The sequence below is a fragment of the Oncorhynchus keta genome, chromosome 27, assembly GCF_023373465.1.
Source record: "Oncorhynchus keta strain PuntledgeMale-10-30-2019 chromosome 27, Oket_V2, whole genome shotgun sequence".
NCBI classification, from domain to species: domain Eukaryota; kingdom Metazoa; phylum Chordata; class Actinopteri; order Salmoniformes; family Salmonidae; genus Oncorhynchus; species Oncorhynchus keta.
Genome location: NC_068447.1, coordinates 10,825,127 through 10,848,498, shown reverse-complemented (window position 1 = coordinate 10,848,498; position 23,372 = coordinate 10,825,127). Strand labels below are relative to the sequence as shown.

Sequence of the window (23,372 nt, the reverse complement as noted above, 5' to 3'; positions counted from 1 at the left end):
CCAAAATCAAGGAAACACCAACATAGTGTCTTAATGGGGTCGTTGGGTCACCACCAGCCAGAACAGCTTCAGTGCACCTCGGCATAGATTCTACAAGTGTCTGGAACTCTATTGGAGAGATGAGACACCATTCTTCCAGGAGAAATTCCCATAATTTGGTGTTTTGTTGATGGTGGTGGTTCCAGAATCTTCCATAAGTGTTCAATTGGGTTGAGATCTGGTGACTGAGACGGGTGGTATAAGAGAAGGCTGGGTGCTATAAGAGAAGGCTGGGAGGTATAAGAGAAGGCTGGGTGGTATAAGAGAAGACTGTGTGGTATAAGAGAAGGCCGGGTGCTATAAGAGAAGACCGGGTGGTATAAGAGAAGGCCGGGTGGTATAAGAGAAGGCTGGGTGGTATAAGAGAAGGCTGTGTGGTATAAGAGAAGGACGGGTGCTATAAGAGAAGGCTGTGTGGCATAAGAGAAGGCTGTGTGGCATAAGAGAAGGCCGGGTGCTATAAGAGAAGGCTGGGTGGTATAAGAGAAGACTGTGTGGTATAAGAGTAGGCCGGGTGCTATAAGAGAAGGCTGGGTGGTATAAGAGAAGGCTGGGTGGTATAAGAGAAGGACGGGTGGTATAAGAGAAGGCTGTGTGGTATAAGAGAAGGCTGGGTGCTATAAGAGAAGGCCGGGTGGTATAAGAGAAGGCTGTGTGGTATAAGAGAAGGCCGGGTGCTATAAGAGAAGGCTGGGTGGTATAAGAGAAGGCCGGGTGCTATAAGAGAAGGCCGTGGAGGTACAAGAGAAGGCCGGGTGGTATAAGAGAAGACTGTGTGGTATAAGAGTAGGCTGGGTGGTATAAGAGAAGACTGTGTGGTATAAGAGTAGGCCGGGTGCTATAAGAGAAGGCCGGGTGCTATAAGAGAAAGCCGGGTGCTATAAGAGAAGGCCGGGTGGTATAAGAGAAGGCTGGGTGGTATAAGAGAAGGACGGGTGGTATAAGAGAAGGCTGTGTGGTATAAGAGAAGGACGGGTGCTATAAGAGAAGGCCGTGGAGGTACAAGTGAAGGCCGGGTGGTATAAGAGAAGGCTGGGTGGTATAAGAGAAGGACGGGTGGTATAAGAGAAGGCTGTGTGGTATAAGAGAAGGCCGGGTGCTATAAGAGAAGGCCGGGTGGTATAAGAGAAGGCTGGGTGGTATAAGAGAAGGCCGGGTGCTATAAGAGAAGGCCGGGTGGTATAAGAGAAGGCCGGGTGGTATAAGAGAAGGCCGGGTGCTATAAGAGAAGGCCGGGTGGTATAAGAGAAGGCCGGGTGGTATAAGAGAAGGCCGGGTGGTATAAGAGAAGGCTGGGTGGTATAAGAGAAGGACGGGTGGTATAAGAGAAGGCCGTGGAGGTACAAGTGAAGGCCGGGTGGTATAAGAGAAGGCTGGGTGGTATGAGAGAAGGACGGGTGGTATAAGAGAAGGCTGTGTGGTATAAGAGAAGGCCGGGTGCTATAAGAGAAGGCCGGGTGGTATAAGAGAAGGCTGGGTGGTATAAGAGAAGGCCGGGTGCTATAAGAGAAGGCCGGGTGGTATAAGAGAAGGCCGGGTGGTATAAGAGAAGGCCGGGTGCTATAAGAGAAGGCCGGGTGCTATAAGAGAAGGCCGGGTGGTATAAGAGAAGGCCGGGTGCTATAAGCGAAGGCCGGGTGGTATAAGAGAAGGCTGGATCGTATAAGACAAGGCCATGGTGCTATAAGAGAAGGCCGTGGAGGTACAAGTGAAGGCCGGGTGGTATAAGAGAAGGCCGGGTGGTATAAGACAAGGCTGTGTGCAGAATACTCCTATACAGAATGGTTGCAAGAAGTGAGACGAGAATGTGGACAGAGACAATGCTATTATAACTAACATACAGTAACTAACTGTGGTCCTGTTTGAAGATGGTTTGAGATTGTCCAGCACTGTCACTTTAACCACAGCTGTACAATACATTTACTGTTGTCAATCACCTCATCAAGCTATTGGCTATAATATTGGCGATGTCAGTGTACCACACAATCTGTTTAGTGCATCTGAGGGTTTATCAGTGAATATCAGGAGATCAATCAGCTATGACTACAGCACATCTCCTCCTCTCCATGTACAGTACATTCTAGTGGTTCTGCAGCTACAGCTACAGAGCATGCTCTCTGGGACAGTATAACAGAATTGTGTCTCACGCAGGGCGCGTGGGTAGCGGTACGGGTACGGGCGAGGAGGACGACGACAGCATTTGCTGCAAGCGGCGTTTGGGCTGCAGAGGAGTCAGAGGGTTGAATCTGGGAAGAGAGACAAGAGACAGATTTCATGCCACCGCTGCTCTGTAGCTAGGACATTGCACATTAGTTATTCATTTAGGTGAAATATCAACGTGAAGACATGGAGTGCAAGGTGACAGGACAGTAACACTTATGTTGAATAAATGAACTACTGACCAGTTATTCACCCCATTTATAGAAACTCTATGCACCACCACATTCACTTAAGCTAACAAAACAATTACAATGTCCAATCACTGTCAGATAAAAAGAGAGAAAAGCAAATCTCTCAAGCACTGACACAATCATGACTGCAGAGTGAGGGAGGGACCGAGAGAGAGAGAGAGAGAGACAGAGGGACAAACAGAGATAGAGAGACAGAGAGAGAGAGAGAGACACAGAGAGAGAGGGATCGATAGACAGAGAGAGAGACAGTGAGAGAGAGAGATAGTGAGAAAAAGAGAGAGAGAGAGAGGGGAGGGAACGGAAGAGGGAGGGAACGGAAAAGAGAGAGAGAGCGAGAGAGAGGGAGGGAACGGAAGAGAGAGAGAGAGAGAGAGAGAGAGAGAGAGAGAGAGAGAGAGAGAGAGAGGGAGAACGGAAGAGAGAGAGAGAGAGAGAGAGAGAGAGAGAGAACGGAGAGAGAGAGAGAGAGAGAGAGGGAACGGAAGAGAGAGAGAGAGAGAGAGAGAGGAACGGAAGAGAGAGAGAGAGAGAGAGAGAAGAGAACGGAAGAGAGAGAGAGAGAGAGAGAGGGGAACGGAAGAGAGAGAGAGGAACGGAAGAGAGAGAGGAACGGAAGAGAGAGAGAGAACGAGAGAGAGAGAGAGAGAGAGAGAGAGAGAGAGAGAGAGAGAGAGAGAGAGAGAGAGAGAGAGAGAGAGAGAGAGAGAGAGAGAGAGAAAGAAAGAGAGAGAGAGAGAGAGAGAGAGAGAGAGAGAGAGAGAGAGAGAAGCATTGGCCTGTAACCATTTATGGAGCTCAGCAGCTGATGGGACAGAAGCAAACGCTGAGCCTCAGCTCTCTCAGGAGATTATGAGCCCCTGTACTGTAGCAGTATAGACAAACACACGTTCACACTAGAGGTCGACCGATTAATCGGAATGGCCGATTAATTAGGGCAGATTTCAAGTCTTCATAACAATCGGAAATCTGTATTTTTGGGCGCCGATTTCCGAATATTATTATTTATTTTTTTAAATGTTTTTTTTGTATACCTTTTATTTAACTAGGCAAGTCAGTTAAGAACACATTCTTATTTTCAATGACTGCCTAGGAACTGTGGGTTAACTGCCTTGTTCAGGGGCAGAACGACAGATTTTCACCTTGTCAGCTCAGGGGTTCCAATCTTGCAACCGCACAGTTAACTGGTCCAAGGCTCTAAACATTGCACTCCACGAGTAGCCTGCCTGTTACGCGAATGTAGTAGAAGCCAAGGTAAATTGCTAGCTAGCATTAAACTTATCTTATAAAAAAACAATCAATCATAATCACTAGTTATAACTACTGATCCAGTTTAGCAGGCAATATTAACCAGGTGAAATTGTGTCATTTCTCTTGCGTTCATTGCACGTTTGGGCTGCCTGGCTCATTGCCAGAATTTTATGTAATTATGACATACATTGACGGTTGTGCAATGTAACAAGAATATTTAGACTTAGGGATGCCACCCGCTAGATAAAATACCGAACGGTTCCGTATTTCACTGAAATAATAAACGTTTTGTTTTCGAAATTATAGTTTCCCGATTCAATCAAATTAATGACCAAAGGCTCGTATTTCTGCCAGAATTTGTTATAATTAAGTCTGATTTGATAGAGCAGTCTGAGCAGCAGCAGGCCCGTAATCATTCATTCAAACAGCACTTTTGTGCGTTTTGCCAGCAGCTCTTCGCTAGCTCTTCAATGCCTTCAAGCTGGTGTAACCAATGTGAAATGGCTAGCTAGTTAGCTGTGCGCTAACACTGTTTCAAACATCACTCGCTTTTAGATTTGGAGTAGTTATTTTAGCGGCTTTTACTATATTAACTACAACCTAAAACCTCTTACCTTGGAATATTGAAGTCTCAATCATGTTTTAATTTTTTTTTTTTTACCTTTATTTAACCAGGCAACTCAGAGAACATATTCTTATTTTCAATGACGGCCTAGGAACAGTGGGTTAGCTGCCTGTTCAGGGGCAGAACGACAGATTTGTACCTTGTCAGCTCGGGGGTTTGAACTCTCAACCTTCTGGTTACTAGTCCAACGCTCTAACCACTAGGCTACGCTGCCACCCCAATGTTAAAAGGAACCACCAACTTTCATATGTTCTCATGTTAGCTTTTTTACATGGCACACATTACTTTCTTGTCCAACACTTTGTTTTTGCATTATTTAAACCAAATTGAACACGTTTCATTATTTATTTGAGGCTAAATTGATTTTATTGATGATTTATATTAAGTTAAAATAAGTGTTAATTCAGTATTGTTGTAATTGTCATTATTAAAAACAAACAAAACAAAAAAAAATTGGCCGAGCTTTTTTGGTCCTCCAATAATCGGTATTGGCGTTGGAAAATCATAATCGGTCGACCTCTAGTTCACACACAACATTTACTATCCAAGGAGACTCCCCATCATTAGAAATGGTCCCTGGGTGGGACAGAACCATTATCTTCACCACTGACTATTTCTTGTGGGTGATAATAAGATGACAAAATAGGAGGTATGGAGAACAACAGAGATGCAAGAGAGAGAGGGGTTAACTAAGAGGTTGGCTAAGAGGTTAACTAAGGGTTTGACCAAGAGGTTGGCCAAGAGGTTGACTAAGGGGTTGACCAAGAGGTTGACCAAGAGGTTGACTAAGGGGTTGACTAAGGGGTTGACTAAGGGGTTGACTAAGGGGTTGACTAAGGGGTTGACTAAGGGGTTGACTAAGGGGTTGACTGAGGGGTTGACTGAGGGGTTGACTGAGGGGTTGACTGAGGGGTTGACTGAGGGGTTGACTGAGGGGTTGACTGAGGAAGGTTGACTGAGGAAGGTTGACTAAGAGGTTGACTGAGAGGGTTGACTGAGGGGGTTGACTGAGGGGGTTGACTAAGAGGTTGACTAAGAGGTTGACTAAGAGGTTGACTGAGGAAGGTTGACTAATAGATTGACTAAGATGTTGAATAAGAGGTTGACTGAGAAGGTTGACAGAGGTTGACCTAGGGGGTTGACTGAGAGGTTGACTGAGGGGGTTGATTGAGGAAGGTTGACTGAGAGGTTGACTACATAAGAGTTAAGTTAATCTAAAAAGAAAGTGAAAGGAGAAAGATTTAGAGAAATGACGACAGACAGAGAGAGTATGAGTTTTAGATAGGTAGGTAGGTAGTTGTGTCTGCAGTGCTGTACCTGCGTGAGCCAGACGCAGATCTCCGACTGGAAGGGACAGGAGCAGACATGGAGGCAGACTCCTCTCTCCTCCTCTCGTCTTTCTCCGTGTCTCTCTATCACTCTGCAGTGACAGCCAGCCTGAGAGGAAAACAAACGACACACAAACAGGTACTGACTCTGTGGACGAGGCAGGACATGACATCACATACTGTTTTAAACCAACAAAACAAGCTATTACATTCAAGCATGAAGAAGACAGTGAGGTCACACACACACACACACACACACACACACACACACACACACACACACACACACACACACACACACACACACACACACACACACACACACACACGCGCGCGCGCGCAGGCAGGCTTCGTTGGTGAGAACTATGGATGTCTCAGCATTGTGCTGAGAGCTGACACAAGATGGCAGGAGCCAGGGATGGCACAGATCTGGGATCAGCCCGGCCAGACAGAACATTAGGGAGAAGCAGCCAATCACCACTCATTCGTCTGACAGTGTTTGTGCTTCAACAGAAAATAATTCTGTATTTGATTTAGTGATAATAAACAAAACCTAAATAAAGTCTGTCAAGACAGTTGTTTTGATCTTTCAATACGACCTAATAAACATGCTGTCAAAGCTCAGGTTGAAATTCATCGCAATGTTGGGTGAAGGCCAATTATAAGATATGGGTCTGAAGGTACACAGTCTGTCTAGTGTTCAAGGTACACAGTCTGTCTAGTGTTCAAGGCACACAGTCTGTCTAGTGATCAAGGTACAAAGTCTGTCTAGTGATCAAGGTACATAGTCTGGGGAGACAATCAGTGATGGATTGAGAGAGACAGACCTGATTGGGGAGGTAGAAAGGGAGAGGTAGGGTGATCAGCAGGCATAATGAGAGGAGAGAGAGAGAGGGGGGGAGGTAGGGTGATCAGCAGGCATAATGAGAGGAGAGAGAGGGGGGGAGGTAGGGTGATCAGCAGGCATAATGAGAGGAGAGAGAGGGGGAGAGGTAGGGTGATCAGCAGGCATAATGAGAGGAGAGAGAGAGGGGAGAGGTAGAGTGATCAGCAGGCATAATGAGAGGAGAGAGGGGGAGAGGTAGGGTGATCAGCAGGCATAATGAGAGGAGAGAGGGGGAGAGGTAGGGTGATCAGTAGGCATAATGAGAGGAGAGAGGGGGAGAGGTAGGGTGATCAGCAGGCATAATGAGAGGAGAGAGGGGGAGAGGTAGGGTGATCAGCAGGCATGATGAGAGGAGAGAGAGAGAGGGGGAGAGGTAGGGTGATCAGCAGGCATAATGAGAGGAGAGAGAGGGGGAGAGGTAGGGTGATCAGCAGGCATAATGAGAGGAGAGAGAGGGGGTGAGGTAGGGTGATCAGCAGGCATAATGAGAGGAGAGAGAGGGGGAGAGGTAGGGTGATCAGCAGGCATAATGAGAGGAGAGAGAGGGGGAGAGGTAGGGTGATCAGCAGGCATAATGAGAGGAGAGAGAGAGAGGGGGAGAGGTAGGGTGATCAGCAGGCATAATGAGAGGAGAGAGAGGGGGTGAGGTAGGGTGATCAGCAGGCATAATGAGAGGAGAGAGAGGGGGAGAGGTAGGGTGATCAGCAGGCATAATGAGAGGAGAGAGAGGGGGTGAGGTAGGGTGATCAGCAGGCATAATGAGAGGAGAGAGAGGGGGAGAGGTAGAGTGATCAGCAGGCATAATGAGAGGAGAGAGGGGGAGAGGTAGGGTGATCAGCAGGCATAATGAGAGGAGAGAGGGGGAGAGGTAGGGTGATCAGCAGGCATAATGAGAGGAGAGAGAGGGGAGAGGTAGGGTGATCAGCAGGCATAATGAGAGGAGAGAGGGGGAGAGGTAGGGTGATCAGTAGGCATAATGAGAGGAGAGAGGGGGAGAGGTAGGGTGATCAGCAGGCATAATGAGAGGAGAGAGGGGGAGAGGTAGGGTGATCAGTAGGCATAATGAGAGGAGAGAGGGGAGAGGTAGGGTGATCAGCAGGCATAATGAGAGGAGAGAGGGGAGAGGTAGGGTGATCAGCAGGCATGATGAGAGGAGAGAGAGAGAGGGGGAGAGGTAGGGTGATCAGCAGGCATAATGAGAGGAGAGAGAGGGGGAGAGGTAGGGTGATCAGCAGGCATAATGAGAGGAGAGAGAGGGGGTGAGGTAGGGTGATCAGCAGGCATAATGAGAGGAGAGAGATGGGGAGAGGTAGGGTGATCAGCAGGCATAATGAGAGGAGAGAGAGGGGAGAGGTAGGGTGATCAGCAGGCATAATGAGAGGAGAGAGAGAGAGGGGGAGAGGTAGGGTGATCAGCAGGCATAATGAGAGGAGAGAGAGGGGGTGAGGTAGGGTGATCAGCAGGCATAATGAGAGGAGAGAGGGGGAGAGGTAGGGTGATCAGCAGGCATAATGAGAGGAGAGAGAGGGGTGAGGTAGGGTGATCAGCAGGCATAATGAGAGGAGAGAGGGGGGAGAGGTAGAGTGATCAGCAGGCATAATGAAAGGAGAGAGGGGGAGAGGTAGGGTGATCAGCAGGCATAATGAGAGGAGAGAGAGAGGGGGAGAGGTAGAGTGATCAGCAGGCATAATGAGAGGAGAGAGAGAGAGGGGAGAGGTAGGGTGATCAGTAGGCATAATGAGAGGAGAGAGAGAGGGGGAGAGGTAGGGTGATCAGCAGGCATAATGAGAGGAGAGAGAGAGAGGGGAGAGGTAGAGTGATCAGCAGGCATAATGAGAGGAGAGAGAGAGAGGGGGATAGGTAGGGTGATCAGTAGGCATAATGAGAGGAGAGAGAGGGGGAGAGGTAGGGTGATCAGCAGGCATAATGAGAGGAGAGAGGGGAGAGGTAGGGTGATCAGCAGGCATAATGAGAGGAGAGGGGGGAGAGGTAGGGTGATCAGTAGGCATAATGAGAGGAGAGAGGGGTCGAGGTAGGGTGATCAGCAGGCATAATGAGAGGAGAGAGAGGGGGAGAGGTAGGGTGATCAGCAGGCATGATGACATTTACATTACATTTAAGTCATTTAGCAGACGCTCTTATCCAGAGCGACTTACAAATTGGATGAGAGGAGAGAGAGAGAGGGGAGAGGTAGGGTGATCAGCAGGCATAATGAGAGGAGAGAGAGGGGAGAGGTAGGGTGATCAGCAGGCATAATGAGAGGAGAGAGGGGGGTGAGGTAGGGTGATCAGCAGGCATAATGAGAGGAGAGAGGGGGGAGAGGTAGGGTGATCAGCAGGCATAATGAGAGGAGAGAGAGGGGGTGAGGTAGGGTGATCAGCAGGCATAATGAGAGGAGAGAGAGAGAGGGGGAGAGGTAGAGTGATCAGCAGGCATAATGAGAGGAGAGAGAGAGGGGGGAGAGGTAGAGTGATCAGCAGGCATAATGAGAGGAGAGAGAGGGGGAGAGGTAGAGTGATCAGCAGGCATAATGAGAGGAGAGAGAGAGAGGGGAGAGGTAGGGTGATCAGCAGGCATAATAAGAGGAGAGAGAGAGGGGAGAGGTAGAGTGATCAGCAGGCATAATGAGAGGAGAGAGAGAGAGAGGGGGAGAGGTAGGGTGATCAGCAGGCATAATGAGAGGAGAGAGAGGGGGTGAGGTAGGGTGATCAGTAGGCATAATGAGAGGAGAGAGAGGGGGAGAGGTAGGTGATCAGCAGGCATAATGAGAGGAGAGAGAGGGGAGAGGTAGGGGTGATCAGCAGGCATAATGAGAGGAGAGAGAGGGGGAGAGGTAGGGTGATCAGCAGGCATAATGAGAGGAGAGAGAGGGGAGAGGTAGGGTGATCAGCAGGCATAATGAGAGGAGAGAGAGGGGAGAGGTAGGGTGATCAGCAGGCATAATGAGAGGAGAGAGAGAGAGGGGGAGAGGTAGGGTGATCAGCAGGCATAATGAGAGGAGAGAGAGAGAGGGGGAGAGGTAGGGTGATCAGCAGGCATAATGAGAGGAGAGAGAGGGGTGAGGTAGGGTGATCAGTAGGCATAATGAGAGGAGAGAGAGGGGAGAGGTAGGGTGATCAGCAGGCATAATGAGAGGAGAGAGAGGGGGAGAGGTAGGGTGATCAGCAGGCATAATGAGAGGAGAGAGAGGGGGAGAGGTAGGGTGATCAGCAGGTATAATGAGAGGAGAGAGAGAGAGGGGGAGAGGTAGAGTGATCAGCAGGCATAATGAGAGGAGAGAGAGAGAGGGGAGAGGTAGGGTGATCAGTAGGCATAATGAGAGGAGAGAGGGGGGAGAGGTAGGGTGATCAGTAGGCATAATGAGAGGAGAGAGGGGGATAGGTAGAGTGATCAGCAGGCATAATGAGAGGAGAGAGAGAGAGGGGGATAGGTAGGGTGATCAGTAGGCATAATGAGAGGAGAGAGAGGGGGAGAGGTAGGGTGATCAGCAGGCATAATGAGAGGAGAGAGAGGGGTGAGGTAGGGGTGATCAGCAGGCATAATGAGAGGAGAGAGAGAGGGGGGAGAGGTAGGGTGATCAGCAGGCATAATGAGAGGAGAGAGAGAGAGGGGGAGAGGTAGGGTGATCAGCAGGCATAATGAGAGGAGAGAGGGGAGAGGTAGGGTGATCAGCAGGCATAATGAGAGGAGAGAGAGGGGGAGAGGTAGGGTGATCAGCAGGCATAATGAGAGGAGAGAGAGGGGAGAGGTAGAGTGATCAGCAGGCATAATGAGAGGAGAGAGAGAGGGGGGAGAGGTAGGGTGATCAGCAGGCATAATGAGAGGAGAGAGAGGGGGTGAGGTAGAGTGATCAGCAGGCATAATGAGGAGAGAGAGGGGGGGGAGAGGTAGAGGATCAGCAGGCATAATGAGAGGAGAGAGAGAGGAGGAGAGGTAGAGTGATCAGCAGGCATAATGAGAGGAGAGAGAGGGGGAGAGGTAGAGTGATCAGCAGGCATAATGAGAGGAGAGAGAGGGGATAGGTATAGTGATCAGCAGGCATAATGAGAGGAGAGAGAGGGGAGAGGTAGAGTGATCAGCAGGCATAATGAGAGGAGAGAGAGGGGGTGAGGTAGGGTGATCAGCAGGCATAATGAGAGGAGAGAGAGAGGGGGGTGAGGTAGGGTGATCAGCAGGCATAATGAGAGGAGAGAGAGGGGGAGAGGTAGGGTGATCAGCAGGCATAATGAGAGGAGAGAGAGGGGGGTGAGGTAGGGTGATCAGCAGGCATAATGAGAGGAGAGAGAGGGGTGAGGTAGGGTGATCAGCAGGCATAATGAGAGGAGAGAGAGGGTGAGGTAGGGTGATCAGCAGGCATAATGAGAGGAGAGAGAGGGGGAGAGGTAGAGTGATCAGCAGGCATAATGAGAGGAGAGAGGGGGGAGAGGTAGGGGTGATCAGCAGGCATAATGAGAGGAGAGAGAGGGGGATAGGTAGAGTGATCAGCAGGCATAATGAGAGGAGAGAGAGAGGGGGGAGAGGTAGGGTGATCAGCAGGCATAATGAGAGGAGAGAGGGGGGAGAGGTAGGGTGATCAGCAGGCATAATGAGAGGAGAGAGAGGGGGATAGGTAGAGGATCAGCAGGCATAATGAGAGGAGAGAGAGAGGGGGATAGGTAGAGTGATCAGCAGGCATAATGAGAGGAGAGAGAGGGGGGAGAGGTAGAGTGATCAGCAGGCATAATGAGAGGAGAGAGGGGGGAGAGGTAGGGTGATCAGCAGGCATAATGAGAGAGAGAGAGAGGGGGGGAGAGGTAGGGTGATCAGCAGGCATAATGAGAGGAGAGAGAGGGGGAGAGGTAGAGGATCAGCAGGCATAATGAGAGAGAGAGAGAGGGGGATAGGTAGGGTGATCAGCAGGCATAATGAGAGGAGAGAGAGGGGGATAGGTAGGGTGATCAGCAGGCATAATGAGAGGAGAGAGAGGGGGAGAGGTAGAGTGATCAGCAGGCATAATGAGAGGAGAGAGAGGGGGTGAGGGGGATCAGCAGGCATAATGAGAGGAGAGAGAGGGGGAGAGGTAGGGTGATCAGCAGGCATAATGAGAGGAGAGAGAGGGGAGAGGTAGGGTGATCAGCAGGCATAATGAGAGGAGAGAGAGGGAGGGGGAGAGGTAGGGTGATCAGCAGGCATAATGAGAGGAGAGAGAGGGGGAGAGGTAGGGTGATCAGCAGGCATAATGAGAGGAGAGAGAGGGGTGAGGTAGGGGTGATCAGCAGGCATAATGAGAGGAGAGAGAGGGAGGGGAGAGGTAGGGTGATCAGCAGGCATAATGAGAGGAGAGAGAGAGAGGGGGAGAGGTAGGGGTGATCAGCAGGCATAATGAGAGGAGAGAGAGAGGGGGGGAGAGGTAGAGTGATCAGCAGGCATAATGAGAGGAGAGAGAGAGGGGAGAGGTAGAGTGATCAGCAGGCATAATGAGAGGAGAGAGAGGGGGAGAGGTAGGGTGATCAGCAGGCATAATGAGAGGAGAGAGAGGGGAGAGGTAGGGTGATCAGCAGGCATAATGAGAGGAGAGAGAGAGGGGGAGAGGTAGGGTGATCAGCAGGCATAATGAGAGGAGAGAGAGAGAGGGGGATAGGTAGAGTGATCAGCAGGCATAATGAGAGGAGAGAGAGAGAGGGGGAGAGGTAGAGTGATCAGCAGGCATAATGAGAGGAGAGAGAGGGGAGAGGTAGAGAGTGATCAGCAGGCATAATGAGAGGAGAGAGAGAGAGGGGGATAGGTAGAGTGATCAGCAGGCATAATGAGAGGAGAGAGAGAGAGGGGGATAGGTAGGGTGATCAGCAGGCATAATGAGAGGAGAGAGAGGGGTGAGGTAGGGTGATCAGCAGGCATAATGAGAGGAGAGAGGGGGGAGAGGTAGAGTGATCAGCAGGCATAATGAGAGGAGAGAGAGGGGAGAGGTAGAGTGATCAGCAGGCATAATGAGAGGAGAGAGAGGGGGAGAGGTAGAGTGATCAGCAGGCATAATGAGAGGAGAGAGAGAGAGGGGGAGAGGTGATCAGCAGGCATAATGAGAGGAGAGAGGGGAGAGGTAGAGGATCAGCAGGCATAATGAGAGGAGAGAGAGGGGGAGAGGTAGAGTGATCAGCAGGCATAATGAGAGGAGAGAGAGGGGGGGAGAGAGGTAGAGTGATCAGCAGGCATAATGAGAGGAGAGAGAGGGGGATAGGTAGAGTGATCAGCAGGCATAATGAGAGGAGAGAGAGGGGAGAGGTAGGGTGATCAGCAGGCATAATGAGAGGAGAGAGAGAGAGGGGAGAGGTAGAGTGATCAGCAGGCATAATGAGAGGAGAGAGAGGGGGATAGGTAGAGTGATCAGCAGGCATAATGAGAGGAGAGAGAGGGGGTGAGGTAGGGTGATCAGCGGGCATAATGAGAGGAGAGAGGGGGAGAGGTAGGGTGATCAGCAGGCATAATGAGAGGAGAGAGAGAGGGGGGAGAGGTAGAGTGATCAGCAGGCATAATGAGAGGAGAGAGAGGGGGATAGGTAGAGTGATCAGCAGGCATAATGAGAGGAGAGAGGGGGGTGAGGTAGGGTGATCAGCAGGCATAATGAGAGGAGAGAGAGGGGAGAGGTAGGGTGATCAGCAGGCATAATGAGAGGAGAGAGAGAGAGGGGGAGAGGTAGAGTGATCAGCAGGCATAATGAGAGGAGAGAGAGGGGATAGGTAGGGTGATCAGCAGGCATAATGAGAGGAGAGAGAGGGGGGGAGAGGTAGACTGATCAGCAGGCATAATGAGAGGAGAGAGAGAGGGGAGAGGTAGGGTGATCAGCAGGCATAATGAGAGGAGAGAGAGAGAGGGGGAGAGGTAGAGTGATCAGCAGGCATAATGAGAGGAGAGAGAGAGAGAGGGGGAGAGGTAGGGTGATCAGCAGGCATAATGAGAGGAGAGAGAGGGGGTGAGGTAGGGTGATCAGTAGGCATAATGAGAGGAGAGAGAGGGGAGAGGTAGGGTGATCAGCAGGCATAATGAGAGGAGAGAGAGGGGTGAGGTAGGGTGATCAGGGCATAATGAGAGGAGAGAGAGGGGGAGAGGTAGGGTGATCAGCAGGCATAATGAGAGGAGAGAGAGGGGGAGAGGTAGGGTGATCAGCAGGCATAATGAGAGGAGAGAGAGGGGGAGAGGTAGGGTGATCAGCAGGTATAATGAGAGGAGAGAGAGAGAGGGGGAGAGGTAGAGTGATCAGCAGGCATAATGAGAGGAGAGAGAGAGAGGGGGAGAGGTAGGGGTGATCAGTAGGCATAATGAGAGGAGAGAGAGGGGGAGAGGTAGGGTGATCAGTAGGCATAATGAGAGGAGAGAGGGGGATAGGTAGAGTGATCAGCAGGCATAATGAGAGGAGAGAGAGAGGGGGATAGGTAGGGTGATCAGTAGGCATAATGAGAGGAGAGAGAGGGGGAGAGGTAGGGTGATCAGCAGGCATAATGAGAGGAGAGAGAGGGGGTGAGGTAGGGTGATCAGCAGGCATAATGAGAGGAGAGAGAGAGAGGGAGAGGTAGGGTGATCAGCAGGCATAATGAGAGGAGAGAGGGGGAGAGGTAGGTGATCAGCAGGCATAATGAGAGGAGAGAGGGGGGAGAGGTAGGGTGATCAGCAGGCATAATGAGAGGAGAGAGAGGGGGAGAGGTAGAGTGATCAGCAGGCATAATGAGAGGAGAGAGAGAGGGGGATAGGTAGGGTGATCAGCAGGCATAATGAGAGGAGAGAGAGAGAGGGGAGAGGTAGGGTGATCAGCAGGCATAATGAGAGGAGAGAGAGGGGGGGGTGGTAGAGTGATCAGCAGGCATAATGAGAGGAGAGAGAGAGAGGGGGAGAGGTAGAGTGATCAGCAGGCATAATGAGAGGAGAGAGAGAGGAGGAGAGGTAGAGTGATCAGCAGGCATAATGAGAGGAGAGAGAGGGGGAGAGGTAGAGTGATCAGCAGGCATAATGAGAGGAGAGAGAGGGGGATATAGTGAGCAGGCATAATGAGAGGAGAGAGGGGGAGAGGTAGAGTGATCAGCAGGCATAATGAGAGGAGAGAGAGAGAGGGGGTGAGGTAGGGTGATCAGCAGGCATAATGAGAGGAGAGAGAGGGGTGAGGTAGGGTGATCAGTAGGCATAATGAGAGGAGAGAGGGGGAGAGGTAGGGGGGTGATCAGCAGGCATAATGAGAGGAGAGAGAGGGGGAGAGGTAGGGTGATCAGCAGGCATAATGAGAGGAGAGAGAGGGGGAGAGGTAGGGTGATCAGCAGGTATAATGAGAGGAGAGAGAGAGAGGGGGAGAGGTAGAGTGATCAGCAGGCATAATGAGAGGAGAGAGAGAGGGGGGAGAGGTAGGGTGATCAGTAGGCATAATGAGAGGAGAGAGAGGGGGAGAGGTAGGGGTGATCAGTAGGCATAATGAGAGGAGAGAGGGGGATAGGTAGAGTGATCAGCAGGCATAATGAGAGGAGAGAGAGAGAGGGGGATAGGTAGGGTGATCAGTAGGCATAATGAGAGGAGAGAGAGGGGGGGAGGTAGGGTGATCAGCAGGCATAATGAGAGGAGAGAGAGGGGTGAGGTAGGGTGATCAGCGGGCATAATGAGAGGAGAGAGAGGGGGAGAGGTAGGGTGATCAGCAGGCATAATGAGAGGAGAGAGAGAGAGGGGAGAGGTAGAGTGATCAGCAGGCATAATGAGAGGAGAGAGAGGGGATAGGTAGAGTGATCAGCAGGCATAATGAGAGGAGAGAGAGGGGGTGAGGTAGGGTGATCAGCAGGCATAATGAGAGGAGAGAGAGGGGGAGAGGTAGGGTGATCAGCAGGCATAATGAGAGGAGAGAGAGAGGGGGAGAGGTAGAGTGATCAGCAGGCATAATGAGAGGAGAGAGGGGGATAGGTAGGGTGATCAGCAGGCATAATGAGAGGAGAGAGAGGGGGGAGAGGTAGAGTGATCAGCAGGCATAATGAGAGGAGAGAGAGAGGGGGGAGAGGTAGGTGATCAGCAGGCATAATGAGAGGAGAGAGAGAGAGGGGGAGAGGTAGAGTGATCAGCAGGCATAATGAGAGAGAGAGGGGGGGAGAGGTAGGGTGATCAGCAGGCATAATGAGAGGAGAGAGAGGGGGGTGAGGTAGGGTGATCAGTAGGCATAATGAGAGGAGAGAGGGGGGAGAGGTAGGGTGATCAGCAGGCATAATGAGAGGAGAGAGAGGGGAGAGGTAGGGTGATCAGCAGGCATAATGAGAGGAGAGAGAGGGGGAGAGGTAGGGTGATCAGCAGGCATAATGAGAGGAGAGAGAGGGGAGAGGTAGGGTGATCAGCAGGCATAATGAGAGGAGAGAGAGGGGGAGAGGTAGGGTGATCAGCAGGCATAATGAGAGAGAGAGAGAGGGGGAGAGGTAGGGTGATCAGCAGACATAATGAGAGGAGAGAGAGAGGGGGGAGAGGTAGGGTGATCAGCAGGCATAATGAGAGGAGAGAGAGGGGGAGAGGTAGGGTGATCAGCAGGCATAATGAGAGGAGAGAGAGGGGGAGAGGTAGGGTGATCAGCAGGCATAATGAGAGGAGAGAGAGGGGAGAGGTAGGGTGATCAGCAGGCATAATGAGAGGAGAGAGAGGGGGAGAGGTAGGGTGATCAGCAGGCATAATGAGAGGAGAGAGAGAGAGGGGGAGAGGTAGAGTGATCAGCAGGCATAATGAGAGGAGAGAGAGAGAGGGGGAGAGGTAGGGTGATCAGCAGGCATAATGAGAGGAGAGAGAGGGGGAGAGGTAGGGTGATCAGTAGGCATAATGAGAGGAGAGAGGGGATAGGTAGAGTGATCAGCAGGCATAATGAGAGGAGAGAGAGAGAGGGGGATAGGTAGGGTGATCAGTAGGCATAATGAGAGGAGAGAGAGGGGGAGAGGTAGGGTGATCAGCAGGCATAATGAGAGGAGAGAGAGGGGGTGAGGTAGGGTGATCAGCAGGCATAATGAGAGGAGAGAGAGAGGGGGGATAGGTAGGGGTGATCAGCAGGCATAATGAGAGGAGAGAGGGGGAGAGGTAGGGTGATCAGCAGGCATAATGAGAGGAGAGAGAGGGGGAGAGGTAGGGTGATCAGCAGGCATAATGAGAGGAGAGAGGGGGAGAGGTAGAGTGATCAGCAGGCATAATGAGAGGAGAGAGAGAGAGGGGATAGGTAGGGTGATCAGCAGGCATAATGAGAGGAGAGAGAGAGAGGGGAGAGGTAGGGTGATCAGCAGGCATAATGAGAGGAGAGAGAGGGGGTGAGGTAGAGTGATCAGCAGGCATAATGAGAGGAGAGAGAGAGGTCGGAGAGGTAGAGTGATCAGCAGGCATAATGAGAGGAGAGAGAGAGGAGGAGAGGTAGAGTGATCAGCAGGCATAATGAGAGGAGAGAGAGGGGGGAGAGGTAGAGTGATCAGCAGGCATAATGAGAGGAGAGAGAGGGGGATAGGTATAGTGATCAGCAGGCATAATGAGAGGAGAGAGAGGGGGAGAGGTAGAGTGATCAGCAGGCATAATGAGAGGAGAGAGAGAGAGGGGGTGAGGTAGGGTGATCAGCAGGCATAATGAGAGGAGAGAGAGGGGGAGAGGTAGGGTGATCAGCAGGCATAATGAGAGGAGAGAGAGAGGGGGGAGAGGTAGAGTGATCAGCAGGCATAATGAGAGGAGAGAGAGGGGGGGGATAGGTAGGGTGATCAGCAGGCATAATGAGAGGAGAGAGAGGGGGAGGTAGAGTGATCAGCAGGCATAATGAGAGGAGAGAGAGAGGGGGGAGAGGTAGGGTGATCAGCAGGCATAATGAGAGGAGAGAGAGAGGGGGAGAGGTAGAGTGATCAGCAGGCATAATGAGAGGAGAGAGAGAGGGGGGGAGAGGTAGGGTGATCAGCAGGCATAATGAGAGGAGAGAGAGGGGGTGAGGTAGGGTGATCAGTAGGCATAATGAGAGGAGAGAGAGGGGGAGAGGTAGGGTGATCAGCAGGCATAATGAGAGGAGAGAGAGGGGGAGAGGTAGGGTGATCAGCAGGCATAATGAGAGGAGAGAGAGGGGAGAGGTAGGGTGATCAGCAGGCATAATGAGAGAGAGAGAGGGGGAGAGGTAGGGTGATCAGCAGGCATAATGAGAGGAGAGAGAGGGGGGAGAGGTAGGGTGATCAGCAGGCATAATGAGAGGAGAGAGAGAGGGGGAGAGGTAGGGTGATCAGCAGGCATAATGAGAGGAGAGAGAGAGAGGGGGAGAGGTAGGGTGATCAGCAGGCATAATGAGGAGAGAGGGGGTGAGGTAGGGTGATCAGTAGGCATAATGAGAGGAGAGAGGGGGGAGAGGTAGGGTGATCAGCAGGCATAATGAGAGGAGAGAGAGGGGAGAGGTAGGGTGATCAGCAGGCATAATGAGAGGAGAGAGAGGGGAGAGGTAGGGTGATCAGCAGGTATAATGAGAGGAGAGAGAGAGGGGAGAGGTAGAGTGATCAGCAGGCATAATGAGAGGAGAGAGAGAGGGGGGGAGAGGTAGGGTGATCAGTAGGCATAATGAGAGGAGAGAGAGGGGAGAGGTAGGGTGATCAGTAGGCATAATGAGAGGAGAGAGGGGGATAGGTAGAGTGATCAGCAGGCATAATGAGAGGAGAGAGAGAGGGGGGATAGGTAGGGTGATCAGTAGGCATAATGAGAGGAGAGAGAGGGGAGAGGTAGGGTGATCAGCAGGCATAATGAGAGGAGAGAGAGGGGGTGAGGTAGGGTGATCAGCAGGCATAATGAGAGGAGAGAGAGAGGGGGATAGGTAGGGTGATCAGCAGGCATAATGAGAGGAGAGAGGGGGAGAGGTAGGGTGATCAGCAGGCATAATGAGAGGAGAGAGAGGGGGAGAGGTAGGGTGATCAGCAGGCATAATGAGAGGAGAGAGAGGGGAGAGGTAGAGTGATCAGCAGGCATAATGAGAGGAGAGAGAGAGAGGGGATAGGTAGGGTGATCAGCAGGCATAATGAGAGGAGAGAGAGAGGGGGGAGAGGTAGGGTGATCAGCAGGCATAATGAGAGGAGAGAGAGGGGGTGAGGTAGAGTGATCAGCAGGCATAATGAGAGGAGAGAGAGAGGGGAGAGGTAGAGTGATCAGCAGGCATAATGAGAGGAGAGAGAGGAGGAGAGGTAGAGGATCAGCAGGCATAATGAGAGGAGAGAGAGGGGAGAGGTAGAGTGATCAGCAGGCATAATGAGAGGAGAGAGAGGGGATAGGTATAGTGATCAGCAGGCATAATGAGAGGAGAGAGAGGGGGAGAGGTAGAGTGATCAGCAGGCATAATGAGAGGAGAGAGAGAGAGGGGGTGAGGTAGGGTGATCAGCAGGCATAATGAGAGGAGAGAGAGAGGGGGGAGGTAGGGTGATCAGCAGGCATAATGAGAGGAGAGAGAGGGGATAGGTAGGGTGATCAGCAGGCATAATGAGAGGAGAGAGGGGGAGAGGTAGGTGATCAGCAGGCATAATGAGAGGAGAGAGGGGGGAGAGGTAGGGTGATCAGCAGGCATAATGAGAGGAGAGAGAGGGGGGTGAGGTAGGGTGATCAGCAGGCATAATGAGAGGAGAGAGAGGGGGGAGAGGTAGAGTGATCAGCAGGCATAATGAGAGGAGAGAGGGGGGGAGAGGTAGGGTGATCAGCAGGCATAATGAGAGGAGAGAGAGGGGGATAGGTAGAGTGATCAGCAGGCATAATGAGAGGAGAGAGAGAGAGGGGGGAGAGGTAGGGTGATCAGCAGGCATAATGAGAGGAGAGAGAGGGGAGAGGTAGGGTGATCAGCAGGCATAATGAGAGGAGAGAGAGGGGGATAGGTAGAGTGATCAGCAGGCATAATGAGAGGAGAGAGAGGGGATAGGTAGAGTGATCAGCAGGCATAATGAGAGGAGAGAGAGGGGAGAGGTAGAGTGATCAGCAGGCATAATGAGAGGAGAGAGAGGGGGAGAGGTAGGGTGATCAGCAGGCATAATGAGAGGAGAGAGAGGGGATAGGTAGAGTGATCAGCAGGCATAATGAGAGGAGAGAGAGAGGGGGATAGGTAGGGTGATCAGCAGGCATAATGAGAGGAGAGAGAGAGGGGGGAGAGGTAGGGTGATCAGCAGGCATAATGAGAGGAGAGAGAGGGGAGAGGTAGAGTGATCAGCAGGCATAATGAGAGGAGAGAGAGGGGTGAGGTAGGGTGATCAGCAGGCATAATGAGAGGAGAGAGGGGGAGAGGTAGGGTGATCAGCAGGCATAATGAGAGGAGAGAGGGGGAGAGGTAGGGTGATCAGCAGGCATAATGAGAGGAGAGAGAGGGAGGGGGAGAAGTAGGGTGATCAGCAGGCATAATGAGAGGAGAGAGAGGGGGAGAGGTAGGGTGATCAGCAGGCATAATGAGAGGAGAGAGAGGGGGTGAGGTAGGGTGATCAGCAGGCATAATGAGAGGAGAGAGAGGGGTGGAGAGGTAGGGTGATCAGCAGGCATAATGAGAGGAGAGAGAGAGAGGGGGAGAGGTAGGGTGATCAGCAGGCATAATGAGAGGAGAGAGAGAGAGGGGGAGAGGTAGAGTGATCAGCAGGCATAATGAGAGGAGAGAGAGAGGGGAGAGGTAGAGTGATCAGCAGGCATAATGAGAGGAGAGAGGGGGGAGAGGTAGGGTGATCAGCAGGCATAATGAGAGGAGAGAGAGGGGAGAGGTAGGGTGATCAGCAGGCATAATGAGAGGAGAGAGAGAGAGGGGAGAGGTAGGGTGATCAGCAGGCATAATGAGAGGAGAGAGAGAGAGGGGGATAGGTAGAGTGATCAGCAGGCATAATGAGAGGAGAGAGAGAGAGGGGAGAGGTAGAGTGATCAGCAGGCATAATGAGAGGAGAGAGAGGGGAGAGGTAGAGTGATCAGCAGGCATAATGAGAGGAGAGAGAGAGAGGGGGATAGGTAGAGTGATCAGCAGGCATAATGAGAGGAGAGAGAGAGAGGGGGATAGGTAGGGTGATCAGCAGGCATAATGAGAGGAGAGAGAGGGGGGTGAGGTAGGGTGATCAGCAGGCATAATGAGAGGAGAGAGAGGGGGTGAGGTAGGGTGATCAGCAGGCATAATGAGAGGAGAGAGAGGGGAGAGGTAGAGTGATCAGCAGGCATAATGAGAGGAGAGAGAGGGGGAGAGGTAGAGTGATCAGCAGGCATAATGAGAGGAGAGAGAGAGAGGGGGAGAGGTAGAGTGATCAGCAGGCATAATGAGAGGAGAGAGAGGGGGGAGAGGTAGAGGATCAGCAGGCATAATGAGAGGAGAGAGAGGGGGAGAGGTAGAGTGATCAGCAGGCATAATGAGAGAGAGAGGGGGGAGAGGTAGGGTGATCAGCAGGCATAATGAGAGGAGAGAGAGGGGGATAGGTAGAGTGATCAGCAGGCATAATGAGAGGAGAGAGAGAGGGGGGAGGTAGGGTGATCAGCAGGCATAATGAGAGGAGAGAGGGGGAGAGGTAGGGTGATCAGCAGGCATAATGAGAGGAGAGAGAGGGGGAGAGGTAGAGTGATCAGCAGGCATAATGAGAGGAGAGAGAGGGGGATAGGTAGAGTGATCAGCAGGCATAATGAGAGGAGAGAGAGGGGGAGAGGTAGAGTGATCAGCAGGCATAATGAGAGGAGAGAGAGGGGGAGAGGTAGAGTGATCAGCAGGCATAATGAGAGGAGAGAGAGGGGAGAGGTAGAGTGATCAGCAGGCATAATGAGAGGAGAGAGAGAGGGGGGGATAGGTAGGGTGATCAGCAGGCATAATGAGAGGAGAGAGAGAGGGGGGAGAGGTAGGGTGATCAGCAGGCATAATGAGAGGAGAGAGAGGGGGGAGAGGTAGAGTGATCAGCAGGCATAATGAGAGGAGAGAGAGGGGGTGAGGTAGGGTGATCAGCAGGCATAATGAGAGGAGAGAGAGGGGAGAGGTAGGGTGATCAGCAGGCATAATGAGAGGAGAGAGAGAGGGGGAGAGGTAGGGTGATCAGCAGGCATAATGAGAGGAGAGAGAGGAGAGGGGAGAAGTAGGGTGATCAGCAGGCATAATGAGAGGAGAGAGAGGGGGGAGAGGTAGGGTGATCAGCAGGCATAATGAGAGGAGAGAGAGGGGGGGGAGGTAGGGGATCAGCAGGCATAATGAGAGGAGAGAGAGGGAGGGGAGAGGTAGGGTGATCAGCAGGCATAATGAGAGGAGAGAGAGAGGGGGGAGAGGTAGGGTGATCAGCAGGCATAATGAGAGGAGAGAGAGAGGGGGGAGAGGTAGAGTGATCAGCAGGCATAATGAGAGGAGAGAGAGAGGGGAGAGGTAGGGGATCAGCAGGCATAATGAGAGGAGAGAGGGGGGGGAGAGGTAGGGTGATCAGCAGGCATAATGAGAGGAGAGAGAGGGGGAGAGGTAGGGTGATCAGCAGGCATAATGAGAGGAGAGAGAGGAGGGGGGAGAGGTAGGGTGATCAGCAGGCATAATGAGAGGAGAGAGAGAGAGGGGGAGATAGGTAGAGTGATCAGCAGGCATAATGAGGAGAGAGAGAGAGGGGAGAGGTAGAGATCAGCAGGCATAATGAGAGGAGAGAGAGGGGAGAGGTAGAGGATCAGCAGGCATAATGAGAGGAGAGAGAGAGAGGGGGATAGGTAGAGTGATCAGCAGGCATAATGAGAGGAGAGAGAGAGAGGGGGGGAGAGGTAGGGTGATCAGCAGGCATAATGAGAGGAGAGAGAGGGGGTGAGGTAGGGTGATCAGCAGGCATAATGAGAGGAGAGAGAGGGGGGAGGTAGGGTGATCAGCAGGCATAATGAGAGGAGAGAGAGGGGGAGAGGTAGAGGATCAGCAGGCATAATGAGAGGAGAGAGAGGGGAGAGGTAGAGTGATCAGCAGGCATAATGAGAGGAGAGAGAGGGGGGAGAGGTAGAGTGATCAGCAGGCATAATGAGAGGAGAGAGGGGGGAGAGGTAGAGTGATCAGCAGGCATAATGAGAGGAGAGAGGGGAGAGGTAGAGTGATCAGCAGGCATAATGAGAGAGAGAGAGAGGGGGAGAGGTAGAGTGATCAGCAGGCATAATGAGAGGAGAGAGAGGGGGGGTGAGGTAGGGTGTGATCAGCAGGCATAATGAGAGGAGAGAGGGGGGGAGAGGTAGAGTGATCAGCAGGCATAATGAGAGGAGAGAGAGAGGGGGGGGTGAGGTAGGGTGATCAGCAGGCATAATGAGAGGAGAGAGAGGGGGAGAGGTAGGGTGATCAGCAGGCATAATGAGAGGAGAGAGAGGGGGAGAGGTAGGGTGATCAGCAGGCATAATGAGAGGAGAGAGGGGGGGAGAGGTAGGGTGATCAGCAGGCATAATGAGAGGAGAGAGAGGGGGAGAGGTAGGGTGATCAGCAGGCATAATGAGAGGAGAGAGAGGGGGAGAGGTAGAGTGATCAGCAGGCATAATGAGAGGAGAGAGAGGGGGAGAGGTAGAGTGATCAGCAGGCATAATGAGAGGAGAGAGGGGGGGGTGAGAGGTAGGGTGATCAGCAGGCATAATGAGAGGAGAGAGAGGGGGATAGGTAGAGTGATCAGCAGGCATAATGAGAGGAGAGAGAGAGGGGGGAGAGGTAGGGTGATCAGCAGGCATAATGAGAGGAGAGAGAGGGGGAGAGGTAGGGTGATCAGCAGGCATAATGAGAGGAGAGAGAGGGGGAGAGGTAGAGTGATCAGCAGGCATAATGAGAGGAGAGAGAGGGGATAGGTAGAGTGATCAGCAGGCATAATGAGAGGAGAGAGAGAGGGGGAGAGGTAGAGTGATCAGCAGGCATAATGAGAGGAGAGAGAGAGGGGAGAGGTAGGGTG

At 51.9% G+C, this 23,372-nt stretch overlaps 1 protein-coding gene across 1 annotated transcript in view; it reads right to left on the bottom strand.

Moving 5' to 3' along the window:
• LOC118360254 (syntaphilin-like) overlaps positions 1-23,372 on the bottom strand; it is a 60,854-nt gene that overhangs the window by 9,474 nt on the left and 28,008 nt on the right. The window contains exons 2-3 of the mRNA XM_052482636.1: positions 5,641-5,760; positions 2,187-2,285 (exon numbers count right to left, since the gene is read on the bottom strand). Of these exons, the coding sequence (XP_052338596.1) occupies positions 2,187-2,285; positions 5,641-5,690 (149 nt within the window). The 5' untranslated portion in view covers positions 5,691-5,760. The remainder of the gene's footprint in view (positions 1-2,186; positions 2,286-5,640; positions 5,761-23,372) is intronic.